Source organism: Anoplolepis gracilipes, chromosome 1 (assembly GCF_047496725.1).
Source record: "Anoplolepis gracilipes chromosome 1, ASM4749672v1, whole genome shotgun sequence".
Lineage (NCBI taxonomy): Eukaryota > Metazoa > Arthropoda > Insecta > Hymenoptera > Formicidae > Anoplolepis > Anoplolepis gracilipes.
The window spans coordinates 21,014,506-21,034,327 of record NC_132970.1 but is presented as its reverse complement, the minus strand read 5'-3'; the positions used below and the strand labels follow the sequence as shown (position 1 = coordinate 21,034,327).

Here is a 19,822-nt window from a genome sequence, read left to right as displayed (position 1 = left end):
TTCGGAAGCGTTTGTTTGAAGAACTGATTCGCCTCGCAAAATTGATAACAATAAGATAGGAAAATTCTTGTTTAAAATATATCAAAATATGCCATATTGGTGCCAATGTCCTGTCAGAATATTTTGTAACATGACAAATAAGATTGTTATGATTCTCTATCGATTGAAGAACTTTAGAAATATATTCGTAAAATCTTGCCTTTAGAATTTCTAAAAACAAACATTTTTTGAGAAAAAGCCTTTTAACATATAGCTATGAGAGATTATAACAAATATTTCTAGGCATATAGGAACAATATTATTAGTCGTTGAGCTTGAAATATTTACATATAATACTAAATAAAAATAATGTCTTTTCGGTAAATATAAATGTTTTTGTCCGTCCATTGTGAAAATAAGTATTTAATAATGGACTAGATGTGTATAGTCGAAGAAAATATTCCGGGAGATAAAAATGACTAAAATAAATAATTTGGTGTTAATAATAAAAAAAAAAAAAAAATGAAGCAGCACATTGGCATCGAAATTACGCGGCAACAAAAAATGAAAATTTTCATGTTTGTACGAAATGCTTCGGTGTAATTGGAATCTTCGAAGACAAGCGCTTTGCCTGAAAAAAATTGCCTTACTCTCTCCTCATATCAGTCCTCATGTTTTGACGGGATCCTCGAATACAGGGATTGACTTTCTTGTCTGCGCGAATAAAGTGTCAAGTCCAGAGAAGATTTCGGGAGAGGAGTTATCAGTCGTAGGAAGAGCGGAATTTCGCAAAAGTAATCGATTATACGGGAAAACCGCAAAGAAAGTTCCGATTTTCCGTTAAGGAAAGGGAATATATTTTTTTTAACAAGAGAGTCTACGCGAAGATAAAAGCGCGAGACTGATATCTTCCGCTCTTGATCGTGAAAAATCATTCCTGGACCCAGCACTGCGGCGAATTATTTTTTAAGAGAAATTGTCATAAAGAGAACAGGCGAGAGAGAAGGAAATGTGAAAGGACAGAGAAGAGGAGGAGGACAAGATCGGATCGTTTGGGCGTGAACAATAATATCGTTCTCACGACGAAACGAACAAGATCGTCCTAAGATCTTTCATTGTTTAAACCAATTATCTGTCATTACTGTAACGAAATAACAGTCAATTCCGCTAGGTGTAAATCTATCCCCTTTTCCTCGTTTCATCGATGTATACAATAAATGTTCGATCAACAGATTATTTTCAAATTCTCTCCGAAATTTTGTTAATAAATTATTTCGATCGACGTCGCAACACTGACTTTATCTATATCTATCGCTGATTCGTAAAACGATGGATGTTCATATACAGGGTGTTCTACCGTGGAAACAATATGGAACTTGTCGCACAGTTCTTCATCAAAATGATGGAAAGGTAATTACGATGTTAGAAAGAAAACATGTCACACATATAATGCACTACATAAATTTCTAGTATTTATTAAATTTTTTAAATAAATTCCAGACTTCTCAGCGCGCTTTCTTCATGCACAAGTTATTAAACTTTCTCTATATCATTTTGAAGAAGAACTAATTATTTTAAGATAATTTCAATTTTTTCCTCGAAATTGTGTAGAGCAACTTTTTAATCTGTGCATTGTAGAAACTCTTCTCACTTTTATAATTACACTATTAAGAAAAACACATGTCCCTTATCAAAATAAAAATTTAAAAAATGAAAATTAACTGTAAAAATTATAGTTAACTGTATCTTTAAACTGGTCGAAACATGAATATAATTAATTTTTTTTTATAAACATTTATTGTATTCGCGAGTACAATTTTCTTACATTTTTCAATATCACATTATCACAACATATTAATTTTTTTATTATCATAAAAACTTTCAACTTGGAGATGTAATAAATGTCAAAGTTAAAATCTTTATATTAAGTATTTTGTTTCGATGTAAATAAGACAAATTTACTTTAGTAAAATATTAATTAAATTCCTTAAGAATTATGACATTTTTTATTTCTTGGTTTCTTAATTTTTCACTGCCTCATTCTATTGTACGAATACCTGCACCCACAAACATACCGCACACATCATATATACATATTAAAAAATCGCGTTTATAAATGTATAACAAATGTATTTTGACACGCGCTTAATCTATATATATATATGCATCATGAAGATTGAAGGTTATTTATATCGAAAATAAACCATTAAATTAATACACAAACATGTTTACACACATAACCAAAGAAACAATGTGAATAACAGTCAACAAACGTCCACATAAGTGTTATAAGAAGATTCAGACTAAAAAAAAAAAAGCATTAGATCTTTTGATAGATCGTCGATCTTTCTTCCCCTCTCCCTTATTATATACTATATATTATGCAATTGATTAAATAATTGCAATAAATTATGCATCGTGAATAATGAAAAGGAAACAAAACAGGGAAAGTCGATGGAAACGACGAAAATATCAACGGTCATATGAATTAAAAAGTAATGATTAATTGCATCGTGAGATGTGAGCTTGCCGTACAATTATATAAAGCATATAGAGAGAGAGAGAGAGAGAGAGAGAGAGATAAAGATAGAGAAAAATATGCAACAAATGTAACTTTAGCGGCTAACAATATAAAAAATTTGCGAGAAAAGAATACTTGGCGCCAATCTTTTCATTCATACGACCGTCGATAGTCAGAGCGATTTATGTATACACATAGGATAATATGTCAAGTAATACCGTACTTGAATATTAATACACACATACACACACATGTACGCACATTCATAACACCTTCTTTCCGGCCTGATTCGTTTTTAATTCTGTGCCGAGCCGCAACACACTTTCCTCTCGCTTGGAATAATATATATATATATAAATATATATATATATATATATATATATATATATAAATAAAAATAATATATAAATATATAAATATATATACAGAGAGATATACAAATAAATAAATATATATATTATATATATACATAAATAAAGATATATATATACCTATAAATATATATATAAATATGTATACTTTCGATATAAATAAAGAGAGGCAGTTCAAAGGCAAAAAATGATGTGAGAACAAAAAAAATTATAATGATTATATTTTATAAATAAAAAATTGACATGTGATATAGATGGTAAGGCACGCGAGAATGCGGTGCGATGCATTACGAAAGCAAATGTATTCTGTATATCGTTTCATTAAATCTGCTAAAACGATCGATCGGCTAGTTTTTCGCACCCTTTCTACTATGATCCTCTCACTCTTCCTGCTTTATATTTCTTTCCCTGCTAGCCTATAACAATTCACAAAGCACAATCGACATCATTTTAGTTCAAGACCAGCTTTTAACCCATCCTACAACTACGAAGGACGGTCGTGCACACCTGGCCGTAGCTCTAATACATCATACCGGTTCTAGAATTTACATACGCAAACCGAGACCCAGATATTGAGGCTGTTTTAATTATAATAGGGTTTCTTTATATAAGCGCTTATATCGGCAATAAGTTAATATAGATAATTGCAAAAGATAATACTGATTATTGATTGTATTCGTATGTAATGATAGATGAAATACCGACGTTATCAATAATATAATCCTAAATTCTCATAAATATGCGTGAACTTGCAATGCTCTTGGAAATAATTCTGAATTATTAGTTATAATTTCTATTTAATTATACGCAGTTTGAAATATTATTTCTTTAAAGATTTATTTTTTATATGTTTAAAAAACGATTTCAAGATCAATATTCAAGAGATTAAAATTATACAGTTATTTATTCTCAGTTTTAATGTTAAATTTACTGAAAATAAATTAAATCTAATTGTAAGTAAAAGAAAAAAATTATTAATCGCGCAGTACGTAAACATACATATATATTATGTGTGTTTAACATCTTGTAAAAAAAATATTATTTTCAATATCTTGTAAAATACATATGTGTCAGATGTCTCAAATATATCTCTACATGCCATTTTATTTGCCATTTAAATTGTGAATACTCTGTACATGTAGAGATATATTTGAGACATGTGACATATATGTATTTTACAAGATAATGAAAATAATATTTTTTGCAAGATATTGAACACATAATAATTTATATAATAAAATTAACTCATGTACCCAAACAGTGTATTAGATATATTTTAGCTATAATGCCTTATACATATTAGTGGATTTTTTGATAGTGGGTTTACAGTAAAAAGTTGCAATCTCATCCTTCGACGAATATCATCTTTGCAACATCATTTTCATGAATACAGACAATTCCTCAATTTACAAATATTCGATATTATTGCCCGCCATAAATATTTGCTACAGAGACATATATAATAATAATTTAAAAGTTATTATTCAAATTTTAATATATATTAAATAATAATTAAGGAACTTTTAGAAATTTATATTAGAGGTATCCCTAATGTAAACTTACAATTATTCCGTAATGTAAATTTACAAATATTCGATATCATTGCTCGCCATAAATATTTACTACAGAGACATATAATAATGACTTAAAAGTTATTATTTAAATTTTAATATATATTAAATAATAATTAAGAAACTTCTAGGAATTTACATTAGGGATAGGTACTCCAAATATAAATTTCTAGAAGTTTCTTAATTATTATTTAATATATATTAAAATTTGAATAATAACTTTTAAGTTATTATTATTATTATATGTCTCTGTAGCAAATATTTATGGCGGGCAATGATATCGAATATTTGTAAATGAAACAATTGCCTGTATTCACGAAAATGATGTTGCAAAGATGAGATTGCAACTTACTTTAAACATCTCAAATCAAAAGACCCACCAACATAACGGCTTAATCTTGCGCACGGATGCGCAACCAATGCGGCTGCTGGCTTGACAAGCAGTGCCAGGTGACGCGCGCATCAGCTGGCGCATGCGGATTACACGCGGTAGCACGCTTCGAGAAAGTAGTTCGCGTTCGCGAAAACACAATACGATCGTGGTGGAAAAATGCGACGATAGTTTCGCCCCCAGGAGCGTTTTTTCGTCGATCTCCGTATTACTCTTCGCCACGGGCTACGTTTTCACCTAGTGTAATCGCGGTTCGCACGTAGATTCGGGCATGTGAATATCAAAAGGTTCGGATATCACTACGCCGCACGTTGTGTGTAAAAGAAACGAATGCGAGAGCGAGAAGTGGGAGAGAGTGAGAGAGGACGATTAACCGCGCCGAGGATCCCGAGGGAGGGAAGGAGAAGGAGAAGATAGGCTGCTGCCAGCACAGGAAGTAGGTGTGCAGGGTAGGGGGAAAGTCGAAGGCAGTTGAGTCGGTGGTGGCTACATGTGGATATCCGCCGGTTGCGCCGAGAATTTTCGTATCAGGGAACAGGCGTAAACTATATCATCTCCCGTCGAAATCACGGGGACTCGTGACGAATCGCGCCGTAAACGAGATCGATTTGCCGTTAACCATGCAGATGGATCCAACGACGTTGCAGCTGATCCAATTTCTCGAAAGGACCGTCTCATCGGGTGAGTGTGGAGTCGCACCACCGTGCCGTCATCGGCGCGACGTCATGTATACCGGCCCGCGCGATTTTCTCGACGTCGGGCGTCCCGTTTTCTCGAAATTTCGTCGCATCCAAAAAATGCATCGTCCACGCGGAGCGATAATCCCGATCGCCAGGACCGCGGCCGAAAGTAACGTCGCGAAAAATCCTTTCGTGCGCGTTCGCAATTCTTTTGCCCCGTTAAATTCATCCGCAACGTGCTCGCGACGCGGCTTGCCGCCGTTCTCGAATTTCTCGCTCTCCGACTGATTTTCCGACAGCGCATTCGCCGTCCTTGTCCCGCGGACGGGATCGCGAGCCATTTCGCACCCGCTTACGCACGATATCGCGCCCCGTCGTGCTGTTGCTAGGCGCTTTGTTCGCCGCCGGAAAAGTATTGTCCCGTGCGACGGTTGCTCGCATCTCGCATCTGTACGTCGCTCGTCGCGATACCAAGTGCCTGTCTAACCTACAATTCTCTCGTGCTGCGCACGCGATTAATAATATGTCCTTCTCTTATTTTCAGATAAGAATGAGCTTGTGGCAGCGCAGACTTTTCTGCAGCATGCGGCCGACTCTAATCTTGTGAGTGATTCGTGAAGCGATTGAAGATCGAAAATTTTGTAAAAATCCAATTTGCGTCGTAATACTATCGTTGTCTTTTTATTCCAGCATGAATTCGTGCAACGACTCAGCGCCGTACTGGTCACAGTCGGCGCGAGCCCCGTCGCCCGCATGGCAGCGGGTCTACAGCTCAAAAACCAACTTACCTCCAAGGATCCTGACATGAAGTTCCAGTACCAGCAACGCTGGCTTACTATCCCTGCTGAAACGAGGGATTATATCAAGAAAAATGTAAGATACGCTATTCCTATATCTTATATGCTGTATTATCAACCGTTTAATCTATCATCTGATTTTAACAAGCGGAGATGATATTTTAACTTTTGTCTAAAATTATGAAATAATTTTATATGTGATTTATCTATTTATCTCTAACATCAGGAATCTCTGGTTTCAAAAATTTATATAAAAGATATATAATATTTCCCACTTTTTATCTTTACGTTATCTTAATTTTATATCAAGATAAAAATTACAAAATAAAGATTATGCAAATATCTGGAGTATTTAATCATATTTATTCGAAAGTTTTATTATTTTGTGTTAAGAAATAAAATTTTATATCAAATACTTAAGACGTATGTTTCCTTTATTTGACAGATATGGGATATTTATTTTTGCAGATTTTAGGAGCGTTAGGAACAGAAAACAATAGGCCAAGTTCTGCGGCACAATGTGTCGCATATGTTGCTGTTGCCGAGTTGCCTGTGGGACAATGGAGCGAATTAATTCCATTGTTAGTCAATAATGTTGTCAACCCGTCCAGTACCGAAATGATGAAGGAGGCCACTCTAGAAACTATTGGATATATCTGCCAGGAGATTGAAAGTGAAGTACTAGTATCGCAATCAAATGAAATTCTCACTGCTATCATTCACGGTATGAAGGGTTCCAGTACGTCAAATCATGTTCGACTAGCAGCGACAAGCGCCTTATACAATTCCTTGGAGTTTACTAAAGGAAATTTTGAAAAAGAGGTTAGTTCTGAACATATAATTATCTAGGCATATAAGTATGTATAATTTGTGATAAAAATAACTAACGTTTTGAGATTTTAATCACACTTACAGACAGAACGAAACTTCATAATGGAAGTCGTGTGCGAGGCCACTCAGTCCACCAATACCCAGATCAGAGTGGCTGCGTTACAGTGTCTTGTGAAAATTATGTCACTGTATTATCAATATATGGAACCATATATGGCACCAGCACTATTTCCTGTAAGTTTCTATTTGATTAATGTATTTAAAAGACAAACAATTACAATATCAGATCATATTAAACGCAAGAGAAAAGATATGCAGATAATAAAGGTGTCTTATTTTTCTCTTTTTAAATCGGAAAATGGTATTGATTTTACAAAGTTATCATCTTCTAATGTTTGGATATGAAATTATTAACTATAATCTTTTTTTGCAGATTACTTTGGAAGCTATGAAGTCCGACATTGATGAAGTGGCACTTCAGGGAATAGAATTCTGGTCGAACGTATCTGACGAGGAGGTTGACTTATCTATGGAAGAAGGAGAAGCATCGGAAGGAGGGCGCCCACCGCTGAAAGTCTCACGACATTATGCTAAAGGAGCTTTACAATATCTTGTACCGGTATTGATGAAAAAATTAACCAAGCAAGAGGAGTTTGATGATGAAGACGATTGGAATCCTTCAAAGGCAGCTGGAGTATGCTTGATGCTACTTTCGAGTTGCTGTGAGGAATCCATTGTTCCATTCGTTCTCCCCTTCGTCAAGGACAACATTAAGAGTCCCGACTGGAGGTATAGAGATGCAGCTCTTATGGCGTTTGGCTCGATTCTCGGTGGTTTAGAACCTACGACATTGAAACCGCTAGTAGAACAGGCTATGCCCACTCTCATTGAGTTGATGTATGACAACAGTGTGGTCGTTCGAGATACCGCAGCATGGACGTTTGGCCGTATATGTGAGATGATTCCAGATGCCGCAATTAATGAAACCTATTTGAAACCACTGTTGGAGTCTTTAGTGAACGGATTGAAAGCTGAACCGCGCGTCGCTGCAAATGTATGCTGGGCATTTACAGGACTAGCAGAAGCCAGTTACGAATCTGCTGAAGTGAGCGAAGATGCTACTCAGCCAGAAACATATTGCATGTCACAGTACTTTGATTTTATCATTCAACGACTCTTGGAGACAACGGATCGGCCAGACGGAGCTCAAGCAAATCTGAGATCTGCTGCTTATGAAGCTTTGATGGAAATGGTGAAGAATTCACCACGCGACTGTTACGTGACTGTACAGAAGACTACCATGGTGATACTTGAGCGGTTGCAGCAGGTATTGCAGATGGAGTCGCATATACAGAGCCACTCCGATCGCGCCCAATACAATGATTTGCAATCGTTGCTCTGTGCAACTTTACAATCCGTGTTGCGTAAAGTCACCCCAGCTGATGCACCACAGATATCCGATGTGATAATGGCCGCTTTGCTATCCATGTTCAACTCAAACTCATGTAAATCTGGCGGCGTGCAGGAAGATGCCCTCATGGCCGTCTCAACTCTGGTCGAAGTATTGGGTGAAGGCTTTTTAAAATATATGGAGGCATTCAAACCTTACCTTTGTCTTGGTCTGAAGAATTATGCAGAGTACCAAGTGTGCTGTGCCGCGGTTGGTCTCACTGGTGACATCTGTCGCGCATTGAAGAGCAAAATGATACCTTATTGCGACGAAATCATGACGTTGTTGCTGGAGAATCTCAGCAACAACGCCGTCCATCGATCGGTTAAACCACAAATCTTTTCGGCTTTCGGCGACATTGCCATGAGTATTGGGCCAGAGTTCAAGAAATATTTGGATGTTGTACTACAGACACTAGTGCAGGCGTCACAGGCTAACGTAGATAGGAGCGACTACGATATGATCGATTATTTGAATGAATTGCGCGAGGGTGTACTCGAAGCTTATACTGGGATTGTCCAAGGTCTCCGCGGCGATGGAAACAATGCTTGTCCAGACGTTGCTATCTCTCTCATTGAGCCGCACGTGTCGTTTATTATACAATTCATCACTTCAATAGCACAGGACCGCGAGCATTCTGACGGCAATGTGTCAGCTGCGGTGGGTCTACTGGGTGATCTCGTAATGGTGTTTGGAGTCAAACTGTTGCCCATGGTGGAATCTGAGCCGCTTAATGAGCTGTTGACTAAGGGTAGAAAATCGCGAACTCACAAAACTAAACAGTTAGCAACTTGGGCTGCGAAGGAGATTCGGAAACTCAAGAGTCACGCCAATGCTACGTCCAGTTGGTGAGTACTGTATCTCATTATATTCTTTCAAAATGTAAACGCCGTGCCTAATTACTCGTCGCAATGATCTCGATGCAATTTGATATCATTTTAACGCGCAATGCACTAACACCGCAATTTTATTTTTTGAGTTTGTTTTCCAACTCGTACTTCAGTTTCATTCCATTGCCTCTTTCGCAAATTTTACGTTCAACAGAGATTTTTCGCATCGAGAATTTCGATAGGCTTCTTAGAAGAAATATAGAAGGGGGAGGGCGGAAGAGAGAGATGTAGAGATAGAAAGACAGAGAGAGAGAGAGAGAGAGAGAGAGAGAGAGGGAGAGAGAGAGAGAAAGAGAAAGAAAGTGTGTGAGTACATGAAGGCATTCAAGAATTGTTTCAATATTGACAGAAATGTGCTACTTTCCGTTGTAGCGTTATTTTCTGTTTCTTCTGGTACGCGATTTGAAACGCCCGCCTGAAATCCCCCTCCCCAAAAGAAAGGGCACCGGTGAGCGACGGTGACTGATATTTGGCTCGCTTTTGTTGTTTACAGATCACCCCACGGTTGTACTGTCGTGCAATTTGATTTGACTAGAAAGCTATCAAACACAATACAAAGACAACAAGATTGGATGGTGCGGATGCGAGTTGATGGATGTGCGTGAGTCCAAAGCGATGATGACAAAATGGAGTGATGAGTCTGCACTTGTCCCTATCTGGCGACGGTATTTTATCGATATAATCGGTGTTGAACGCAGCCCATATGATACGAGAGAAAGGGATTTTAGTGAGAAAATGAGAGTGAGAATGAGAGAAAAAAGAGAGAAAGAAAGAGAGAGAGAGAGAGTGTGTGTGAGACAGAAAGAATAAAAAAAAAAAAAATAAGTACCTGTCTGCCGGATGCCGACAACGGATGATAAAGAATGCAAGTAAATGTTGCTGATGAATGAATCAAGGCCAAGCGAGAAGTCTGTTGAACTGATTTTGATTGCTAGTATGCCTGATACGAACAAACCTGCGGCTTCTATTCGCGTGATTGAGAGATTAAACCTCGAGAAGAGCGAGGATGACTTCGATGGACGACTATGTGAAAGAAATGAGCTGAAGAAGATGCGAGAGAATGAGATGCCAAAGTACGACAGGAACACCAAGAGAGATTGAGCGGAGAGTATATATATATGTATATACATATATATATGTATATGAATGACGGAGAGAAAATGAGAGCGAGAGACTCAGGGAGAATTTTTGAAATAAAGTGATAGTATGATAAATATGAGGAAAAATGTATGAAAAATGTAGTAAAATGTATGTGTAAAATGTATGTATGTATGCGTGCTCATGTGTATGAGAGAGAGAAAAAGAGTCTTTTACTTACGGTGACTTTCACCGTTGACTCATTGTAAAGCTCTTACCAAGCTTTTCAATGATGTACATGAAATTTTGAATCGCAGTTTATAGCTATAAAGCTTAGATTTTATGTACGAATGAAAGAATATCACTTTCCTATGCAGCGGAATGAATGGACAGTAAGGAAGGGAAAAAGAGAAAGAGAGACTGAATGCGAAAGGTCAGGAAGATTGTAAAACTCATAAAACTAGATGACCCCTGGTCCGATCGTGCTACGCGAGAATCCGCAAGTGATCTGTTGTGTAATAATGTATGAGATGATGTTGTGTATGTTACTTTTTCCCCGTATGTGAATGTCTGTTGCTGTTGGTTGGAACATTAAAGTTAATATTTTGCTGGCACAAGTGATTTAGTTGTACCGAAGTCCTCGTCCGGCCTGAACGTCCGTAGGAGCAAGTGATGTTGAGTGCTCAACAATCCCTAATCTTATCCTGTCCGCTTTTCCCTTTTTATTATAGTCTTTATAACCGGTCGATATACGTGTAACTACTTTAGTAATCAATCAAGTACTTTGACGCGATCACGGTACTCAGGAGTGACGTCACAGACGAGGAGCTTTGCACTGCCATTTGGAACAACCGCTGCACGGCTTGTCCACATTTTTTAAACACTCGTTCCTTCCTTTCCTATTCGCGAGACGTCTGGGTCACTCTCGAGGTCTGGGTGAAATCGTCTTCCTGGCCACGCGTTGCCCGTCGTTTATCTTTTTTCCCCACACGATGAGAGAGTCTCGCGGATCACCGGGACTTTGAGAAAATACCGTGATCGCGTTTAAACAAGCCGAGTACTGACTAAACGGGTAATTGACATAGTTTAGTGTCGTAGCCTGGAGAGAAGAAGGGTAGCTTAGAATAGAAGATCTCTTTCTCGAAACGGAATCTGTTTCACGCTTGCGGTGAAATCGTGCGCTTCGATTTGAAAAAAAAAAAAATCGCGAGGAACCCTTCCACGTTCGACCGGGATGTATCTCGAGTACCATGTGGTGTATTTCTACCTCCGCTTTTACCGTTATATATCTTTGATGACGAGAAGTCAACGGCGCGAATCATCACCGCGAATCGTTCCGTAGAATCACGCGACATTTCAGCGACATTTTGCGACAAAATAAAGTGATACAGAATTACGTCACGTCGTCATCGAGAGAAACGTGTCTGTGGTAGTGCCATGCATTCCAAATACTTTTGCCAACGGACATGCCGGACTTTCTTTCGTAACTTCATTATTTTCTAGCGATTTCCTTCGAATATATATTCGTTTCTTGTCGCAAATTTTCGGGATGCGTGAAGGAGATAGTGACGTAGTGTGTAACATAGAAATCTTAAGCTTTTTGAATTTAACAAACTTGAGGGTATATATTTTGACTAAAATCAACGCACACTTTTCTCAGAGATATTTCATTGGCATTCGCCCGATAATCAAGGCAACGAACGATCACGTTGATTCAATCGATTTATATCTCCGTATCTTTAAAAATCAGAATTCGTGCATCGCACGTTTACAGCACGCGCGTGCTTAAACAATTTTTATAACGATGGATTATTTTGCATACAATGCAATAACGTTTATTATTATATATTATAGTATCCCGCATAAGTATTGCCACGATATTTCATAATCCGGGTTTTTACGAGAAATGAATATATATATATTTTAGATATACTTCTCTTCCCTCAACATACTCGTAAATCACAGAAAAAATGATCTTTTTGTCGAGTCTTATTATTTGTTTAAGAAATGTATACACACAATTCGATTTTTTAGTCACGTATCTGCTAGATTCAGTAACAATGATAATAATAATAGTGATAATAATGTACTATCTCCTCGACAGATTGTGACATACGAATATTGCCAAATTGTAAATAAGCAAGTAACAAACTTCTAATCATCGATTTGAAATTTATCAAGATAATGTCAAAGTTTAATAACGTGGAAGATATACATATATATACATGTATATATATATATATATATATATATATTGAAATCACTTTTCTCTAAGAGAAGGATAAACTATTTTTCTAAGCCGAGATTTTCATAAATTGCAGAGTGAAGCTTCTTGCGAAAAGACAGGGAAACGTTTCCAAACTTGTGGCAATATTTATTCGTACAATTCTATATTTATTTTAAGGCGATTATGCTGTTTGTCAAATAGCCAATAATTTTCAAAAGTATGAACATATCTGTAACGAATTTTTTTTCTGAATTAATAAACTACACCAAATGATATCAAATTTTTACAACACACACACACTCTCGTACACAAATTTAATCGTCTAAAATATTTCATGTATAGTTAATATTAATTATTTTTTTCTAATTTTTTGTTTTATATTTATCAAGGCAATTTGATTATTTTCTGTTGTGTTGAAACGTGATACTTTTGATGCCGAAATTTCGCTGATATTATCTTGTGATGACTAATCATTTTAATATGGTTATCACTAATAACAATTATTGATCGATTAATAACGAATTTTTTAATTACTATGGATTCGATAGCAAAGCGCAAGTATCCTTTTCTTTTATACATTCCACTTAGTGAAGATTAGGTGAAGAGAAAGAGAGAATGAAAGAGAGAGTATTACGACGGAGAGGACAGCGGTGCGCGTCTTTCCGCATCTTGCAAAAAATTCGATCGTCTGTCTTTTTTTGATTCACGATCGAAAATTTGCAATTTCTGTGTGTGTGACAGTCGTCGGAATTCGCAGCGCGTCCCGAATTTGCTAAAATCATTTTTTTTAAATCAATCTGGTGCTAAATTGTAAACTCGCAACGAGATCTGAGAATCAGTTGTGATTTTAATATTGATTGACTATGAATCGATATATATATATATACTTGTCTAGAGTTTTATTATTATTAACAAAAGAATCAAGTCTGAACAAAAGTTGAATGGTTTCAAAAAAATGTAAATAATTTACTTTTTGTATATACCGTTATTTTTTATTTTTTATTAGTATTGACTTATCCACACACTTGTAATAGAAAAATTATATAGCCTTGAATTCTAAAAACTGAAATCATGCAATTTGATTTATGAAATAGTAAGAAAAAAATTTCATAAAAATGTTTTATTTTTTACTAAATTATCTTTAGATATTGGACAATCAAATCGTCGAATATTTTTCTCTCTTCGAGATTTATCGAATGCTAAAAATATCACTATATTTATAATTATGGTTCCAATCATTATTTCGAAATATATTAAATATTGTATTTTTCTATAATAATACTTTTGCATCGAGTTCCTTTACAAAAAATATTGTCTTGATGCTGACGCGAAATCGCCGCGAATTGTGTCGCCGAATTTGTCAAAAAAAAAAAAAAAAATAGAGTAGGGGGAAAAAGATAGAAAGAGAAAGTTAAATGCGAGAATGAAGCGTGAATTCATTGGTGAATGGATGAACCAAAAATTTTTGATGCCACAAAAAATGGAGAGAAAGCGAGAGAGAGAACGAGAGAGAGAGAGAGAGAGAGAGAGAACGAGAGATTGCAGAAAATTAAGTGATGAGATACAAAAGTGACAAAAAATATGAAAATACAAAAAGAAAAATAATAGATGTATATGCGACTGTGATTTTTTGAAAGAGAGAAACTCTCGTGTGCGAGGGATCGACGTTCTACCCTGAAGAGAGCACGGTCCTCGCGATCTTTTGCGATCCTTTTGTCGATCGCAGGGCCAAGATTCTGACGGACGATCCTGATTTAGCATATCCTACGATCGAAGTCCTTCCTTTTCCTCTCTATTCTCGATAAACCTCTCGATGATCGAGCCTGAAACGCACACGTCGGGATCGTCGGCGAACAAAACCCCGCTCGCGAGTACCGTGCTCCATAAGGCTGACTTTGTAACGCATCTGGAGGTCTTCGTTGAAACGAATGATCCTTATTCCATAGATCAAATGTTTCTCAATCGATCCTGTGAACCAAGAGTTTTAAACTGCTTTTAACAGAGCTTCGGGAGATCCGCGATAAAAGAGATAAGTCGATATTATTCCAAACAATTGTATGCCAAAGATTTTTTTTTTTTTTTTCATAGATAGGAGGGTAACACGTGGAAGGGAGTATTAATTAACTGTAAAAAATTATCAGGCTCCAACGCTCTGTAGATCATCACTGTAAGTGATCGGGAAATTTTCTTCACGCGAAAAATCTACAATGTTCTTTACAATACCCTATCTTCCGCCGTAAGAATATCCTTATGGCGATCTCGAGAAAACGACGTGAAACGTCCTTGCGGCGGAAAGTCTTTGATGTGTAACGACGAAGACTTCTCACCAGCATACGAAGCCAGCCTGAAACTCATAATAGTACGACAAAGCGACTTATTGACTCTTGTCGACTAATTAGTTGTTTAACCTTTTCATCGTCGAGACTCCTAGAGTGCGTGCGATGCTTACTAGAGCGAACGTACGTGATGAGCGTATTTTATGTAGTATATTTAAAAAAGTGTGCATATTACGCTGTATCAGTGATGATGTGCGCTGTGAAGTAAGTGAGAAGCGAAATTTATCAAGGATGCGTCGATGATTGAAGGAGCGGATCGGGGAGAGAAGATGTTAGTGATGCTGATGATATTGGTGTTGATGTTGCTGTTGAGGATGATGGTATAATGATGAGAATGTTTTTTGATATGATGATAATGTGGTTGGCTCGTGATTCGTCGTGAATCGCGGCATCACGTTCGAGAAAGGAGAACGGATCGTCGATGTTGGAGAAACGGAGGCAAAGAAGCAAACGTGTAAAAGTAAATATAAATTTTGTATCGCGGGGCGGGCCGGATCGCGCCGCTTGTCGCGTGGCCTGCGGGATCAATGGAAAATTTTCTCAATATCATTTTTATATTATTAAAATTAATCTGCATAATACACATATTATATATTATTGACGCAAATGTATTTTTGGATCAAAAAGTTACATGTATAATCAAAATATTGAAAGTAATGCAAAAAAGACTAGTAGTATGTTCTTTCTTTTTATAAATCCTTTATTATATAATTAATTAAATGTCACACTTTTTATTCAATTTTTAGACATTAATTACTTTACACCAATGGCCGCAAATAACTAATAGTTGCAACATTGTTGTCTTTTGAATTTTTCACGTGATCCTGCGGGCTCGCAAGCGTCCTCGCGACTTGTCGCCCGCCTGCGGTGTCCTTGTATGTACGAGACAATATTTTCGATAATATTTTTTAACGATCGAGTCGCGAAACACGAGCCCAACGTAGATCTGTTGTTCGATGCGTTTGATATCGCGCGGCGGTGGCGACGACGCGACTTATCGCAAGAACGTAAAAGAGCAAGATTACGCCTTTTTTTTCTTTCTTATCAATTCTTTGTTTTCGAAAGAGAGAATTCTACCTCGAGTACGCTACAAGTCGCCGAAATTTCAATCTAAGCGATAGGTCTTCTTCGCACGTTATTCGCGCTTTCAGAAGAGAATTATCGATATTGAAATCCGTCAATTAAAAATTTCCTGTTTCATAGTAATTAATTGTTACATATATTGTACGGACGAGATCATTAAAGCTTTCTCGCGTAAAGCTAGCTGCTTTCGAGTTTAATGATAGCTAGTTCCGTAGCACCGTGTCTAGCTGGATCCTGAACGAAAATTCCAATAGCCCGAGAAAAGATCTGTAAAGGAAATTCGATGTAGATCTCTCTCGCTTTCGCGAAATTGCCACGATACGGAAATCTTCATGTTCTTCAAGATATCTTGCGATATACGATGTTTTTCTGAAACGAAATGCCGAGTGACGCCACCGTCGTGACGAAGTGGGCGAAATAATTAAAATAAAAAAAAAAAAAAAAAAAAGCACAAAAAAAAAGCGTGCGTGGATGACGTCTGGTGCGCTGCGCATGAGAGGATGCCGAGTGCTACTGTCGATCGAAAGGCGATCGGACCAAGATAATTATAATTGACGCATGGTGGAAAGAAAAAATGTGTCTCTAGGCGACCTATATGCGTGGGTGAAGCGAAAAAAAATAAAGAGGACGATGCTGAATGTGGACGTCCGCCTGTTGTGGTTGCTCCACCCTCTCCTTCAAGCAATTTCCTGGCACTCGATCCGCCGATCACTGTAGGATAAGGCCCTTTGGTAGCGTGATAAGAGCATTGATAAATCTTTATTAGTGCTTCGCGACGAGCAGAAATCACGGCCTACTCTCGCGATGCGAGAGATAATCGAATCGCTGATTTGCGAGCGGCGTAAACTTCGCAGATGATCGGATGTAATCATCATTATTTGCTCAACTCGATGTCCTTTTTGCGCCTACGATCGGTATCGAGCTAAGGGAAAAGCATTAAATTTGTCCGCGTATTTTGCGGTTATCTATTGTTTTTAATGTACGATCAAATTTAAAAAGACAAATTATTATACAAATGCTATCGAGAAATGTGACGTCACAGAAGAGATTTTATTTTATATATTTCAGAGAATTTACAAGGAGAATATAAAGCTGTCGAATTTAATGTAACAGGCATTTTTTACGATCGAGAGAAAAAAAGATTGGCTGCCATATAAAATAAAGTTATTTGTTAAGAATCACAAAACAGCAATGTATGGCAATCAAAATATAAAAGATTTTAATATAATTAGATATTATATAATTAGATGTTATGATTCAAATTTGGATAAAATGTAAAATTTAATCAAGATTTTAATGAAGATCCACCTAGAATCTCAAACTGTACAGAACATTTCATTGGTTAATTCTATTTAATATCATTATTTAGAAGTTTCGAAATTTTAAAGATCCAAGTGAGTGAAGGCAAAACGTAAAATTTATAGCGTTTCAAGAGTTCCGAATTTTGAGAGTAAAATATATATTTGAGAATTCATGTCCTATAATTTCGAATCATGTGTCAGAGTTATTGTCTACTTTATCTAATGTTTGAATTTGTGCAAATAATTGTTTTCTCAAAAAATAGATAGATTTTATCTAAAAAAATGTCAAAATAGACTATATCTTACGTATGTGTGAGTGTATGTGATTATCAACTTTTTAACACTTATTTGTACGTATCAAAAATTAGGAAAGGTGGATGACCTAAATTGCATTACTTATACTAAATTATGACCCGATTTTTTAAAAATATCATGATTTTCTCTTCTTTCACTTGCTTTTTTAATTGTAAGTTTTCGTTCTCGAGACGATCGCAAGAAACTAATCAGATTTCAACGGGAGAGGGTGCGGCATATTCACGCGGTGCGTGTATCGCATCGCGTTATCATTTTATTCCTGTTCGGTTTGAATCAGTCATGTGGTGCTTGCGAAGACTGTGTTTCCTGTGGAGATTTATAATTGACAACGATAATGTGACTTCGGCTACATCGCTTACGTGAGTGCCAGAGCGATCGTGGAATGATTGGAGGACGAGTCTTCGAGAAGTGTGTCTAGCGTATAATCGGTCACATTAATGATCGCTCGATAGACCTCTCAAGGTCCCTGTGACACTCGGAGAGAGAAAATAAAAAAAAAAAATGCGGCGCAATCGGTGGAAAGTTTTCGCAAAATCGCGAAGACGTCTTCTTCGGCGCTCGCTCGATCTCGATGCACGATCCCGTTGTGCACGTTACATTGTAGAGAATCAATTAGATTGCATATCACTTATAAGACATTAATGTGGCTGACTGTACCGATGAATGCGAGAGACAAGATTATACGAATCGCCAAGCGACAGTGCCATATAATATCGAGTCATTTCGACCGCTATTTCTTCATCGTTTGATTTGTCTTTCTTCGGAGACGCGAGTTTTAAAGTGCGACAAAAGTGCGCTCGCGATCTCGTACAGGAATGCGTATTAGAGGCGAGAGCTAATCGGCGGAAAATGTGAATTGCTTCCTGTTTTTATTTCATGATTTCCTTTTTTCTCATAAAACACGATGGCCCGAAAATAAATTCCATTTGAAATCTGTATACACGCAGTGATGCCTTATTACCAGTCGCCGCTCAAATATATCAAACATAGCCGTCGCATCCACCCTTTTTCGAATATTTATATCTATCGCATTTTGTTTAAAAAACATTTATGAAACATTAGAACTCGGAGGATTTATTTCTTGATTTTATTTTTTAGAATATGACTTGCATATTATTATATACCTACATAATTTTTATGCTCGCGTAATAATTCAATATTATTATTAACAATATATATAATTTAAGAATCTCTTATTTTCTAATGAAATTAAAAATTCGCGATAAAATGACACTCGCATCTATCCGGAGGGAATGAAAACGAAGAGGGTATCGGATCGTCGCATCGTGCATCCGTAACACGGCATGTGTCAGCATTATTCTTAATCTCTTCTAAGCATCCTTAATCCAATTGAATTAGAAAGGCACACCCCCGTGACACACGCGCGTCACAGACTAACTATTTGTCTATCGCATTTCCAATACTTATTCTTTCATTCAGTGCAAGAGTGCGCGTACAGCTGATCATAATTTCAAGTCGTCCAAAAGTGTTATTATTTATACAGTTATAAATATATTTTTTATATATTTTATTTAAATAAAAGATGTACGTGATTTAATTTAATTATATGCATATTATATTTTTACAATAATTGAATTTTAATTGTGTAAAATTAATCTCTTATGTATTATTTTTTATATATTTTTTCCGTGTAAATTTTGAAAGAAAATTTACATTCCATACATTTTTGGTATTTTTTAAACAAAATAGGTTATATAATAAGTAAGTAGATTACAAATCTATATTCTTGATATTTTAAAATAATCTCGATATTATACAAAAATATGCAAACATCAGAGTCGGCAATTGGAAGAATATTCGAACTTATTAACGTGTTTTTGGACTCGTGTCCTGTTAATAGAAGACGCAGCGCGATGAATCGCCGTCAGCGCCGAAACCGTTGAGGGTGCATGGTGCATTTTTTACAAATCTACGAGAGACATCATTCTCTTGCACTTTTATTACGGAGGAAGACGGACAAGACGATGCAACGCGCGTCACA

General features: G+C 36.6%; 1 protein-coding gene across 3 annotated transcripts; it reads left to right on the top strand.

Moving 5' to 3' along the window:
• Window positions 1–5,277: 5,277 nt before the first annotated feature.
• Fs(2)ket (Importin subunit beta Fs(2)Ket) lies at window positions 5,278–19,816 on the top strand. Of its 3 annotated transcripts, none has more exons than XM_072901083.1 (7): window positions 5,278–5,514; window positions 6,058–6,116; window positions 6,204–6,386; window positions 6,779–7,132; window positions 7,226–7,375; window positions 7,575–9,439; window positions 19,682–19,816. In XM_072901083.1, coding segments are annotated over exons 1-7 (2,673 nt in total). In that variant the 5' UTR covers window positions 5,278–5,453; the 3' UTR covers window positions 19,683–19,816. The 3 variants fall into 3 exon arrangements, with proteins under 3 accessions (XP_072757184.1, XP_072757175.1, XP_072757191.1); XM_072901074.1 differs by lacking the exon at window positions 19,682–19,816 and adding an exon at window positions 9,975–18,758 and having other exon boundaries at window positions 5,280–5,514; XM_072901090.1 differs by lacking the exon at window positions 19,682–19,816 and having other exon boundaries at window positions 5,285–5,514; window positions 7,575–9,443.
• The last annotated feature ends 6 nt before the right edge of the window (window positions 19,817–19,822 follow it).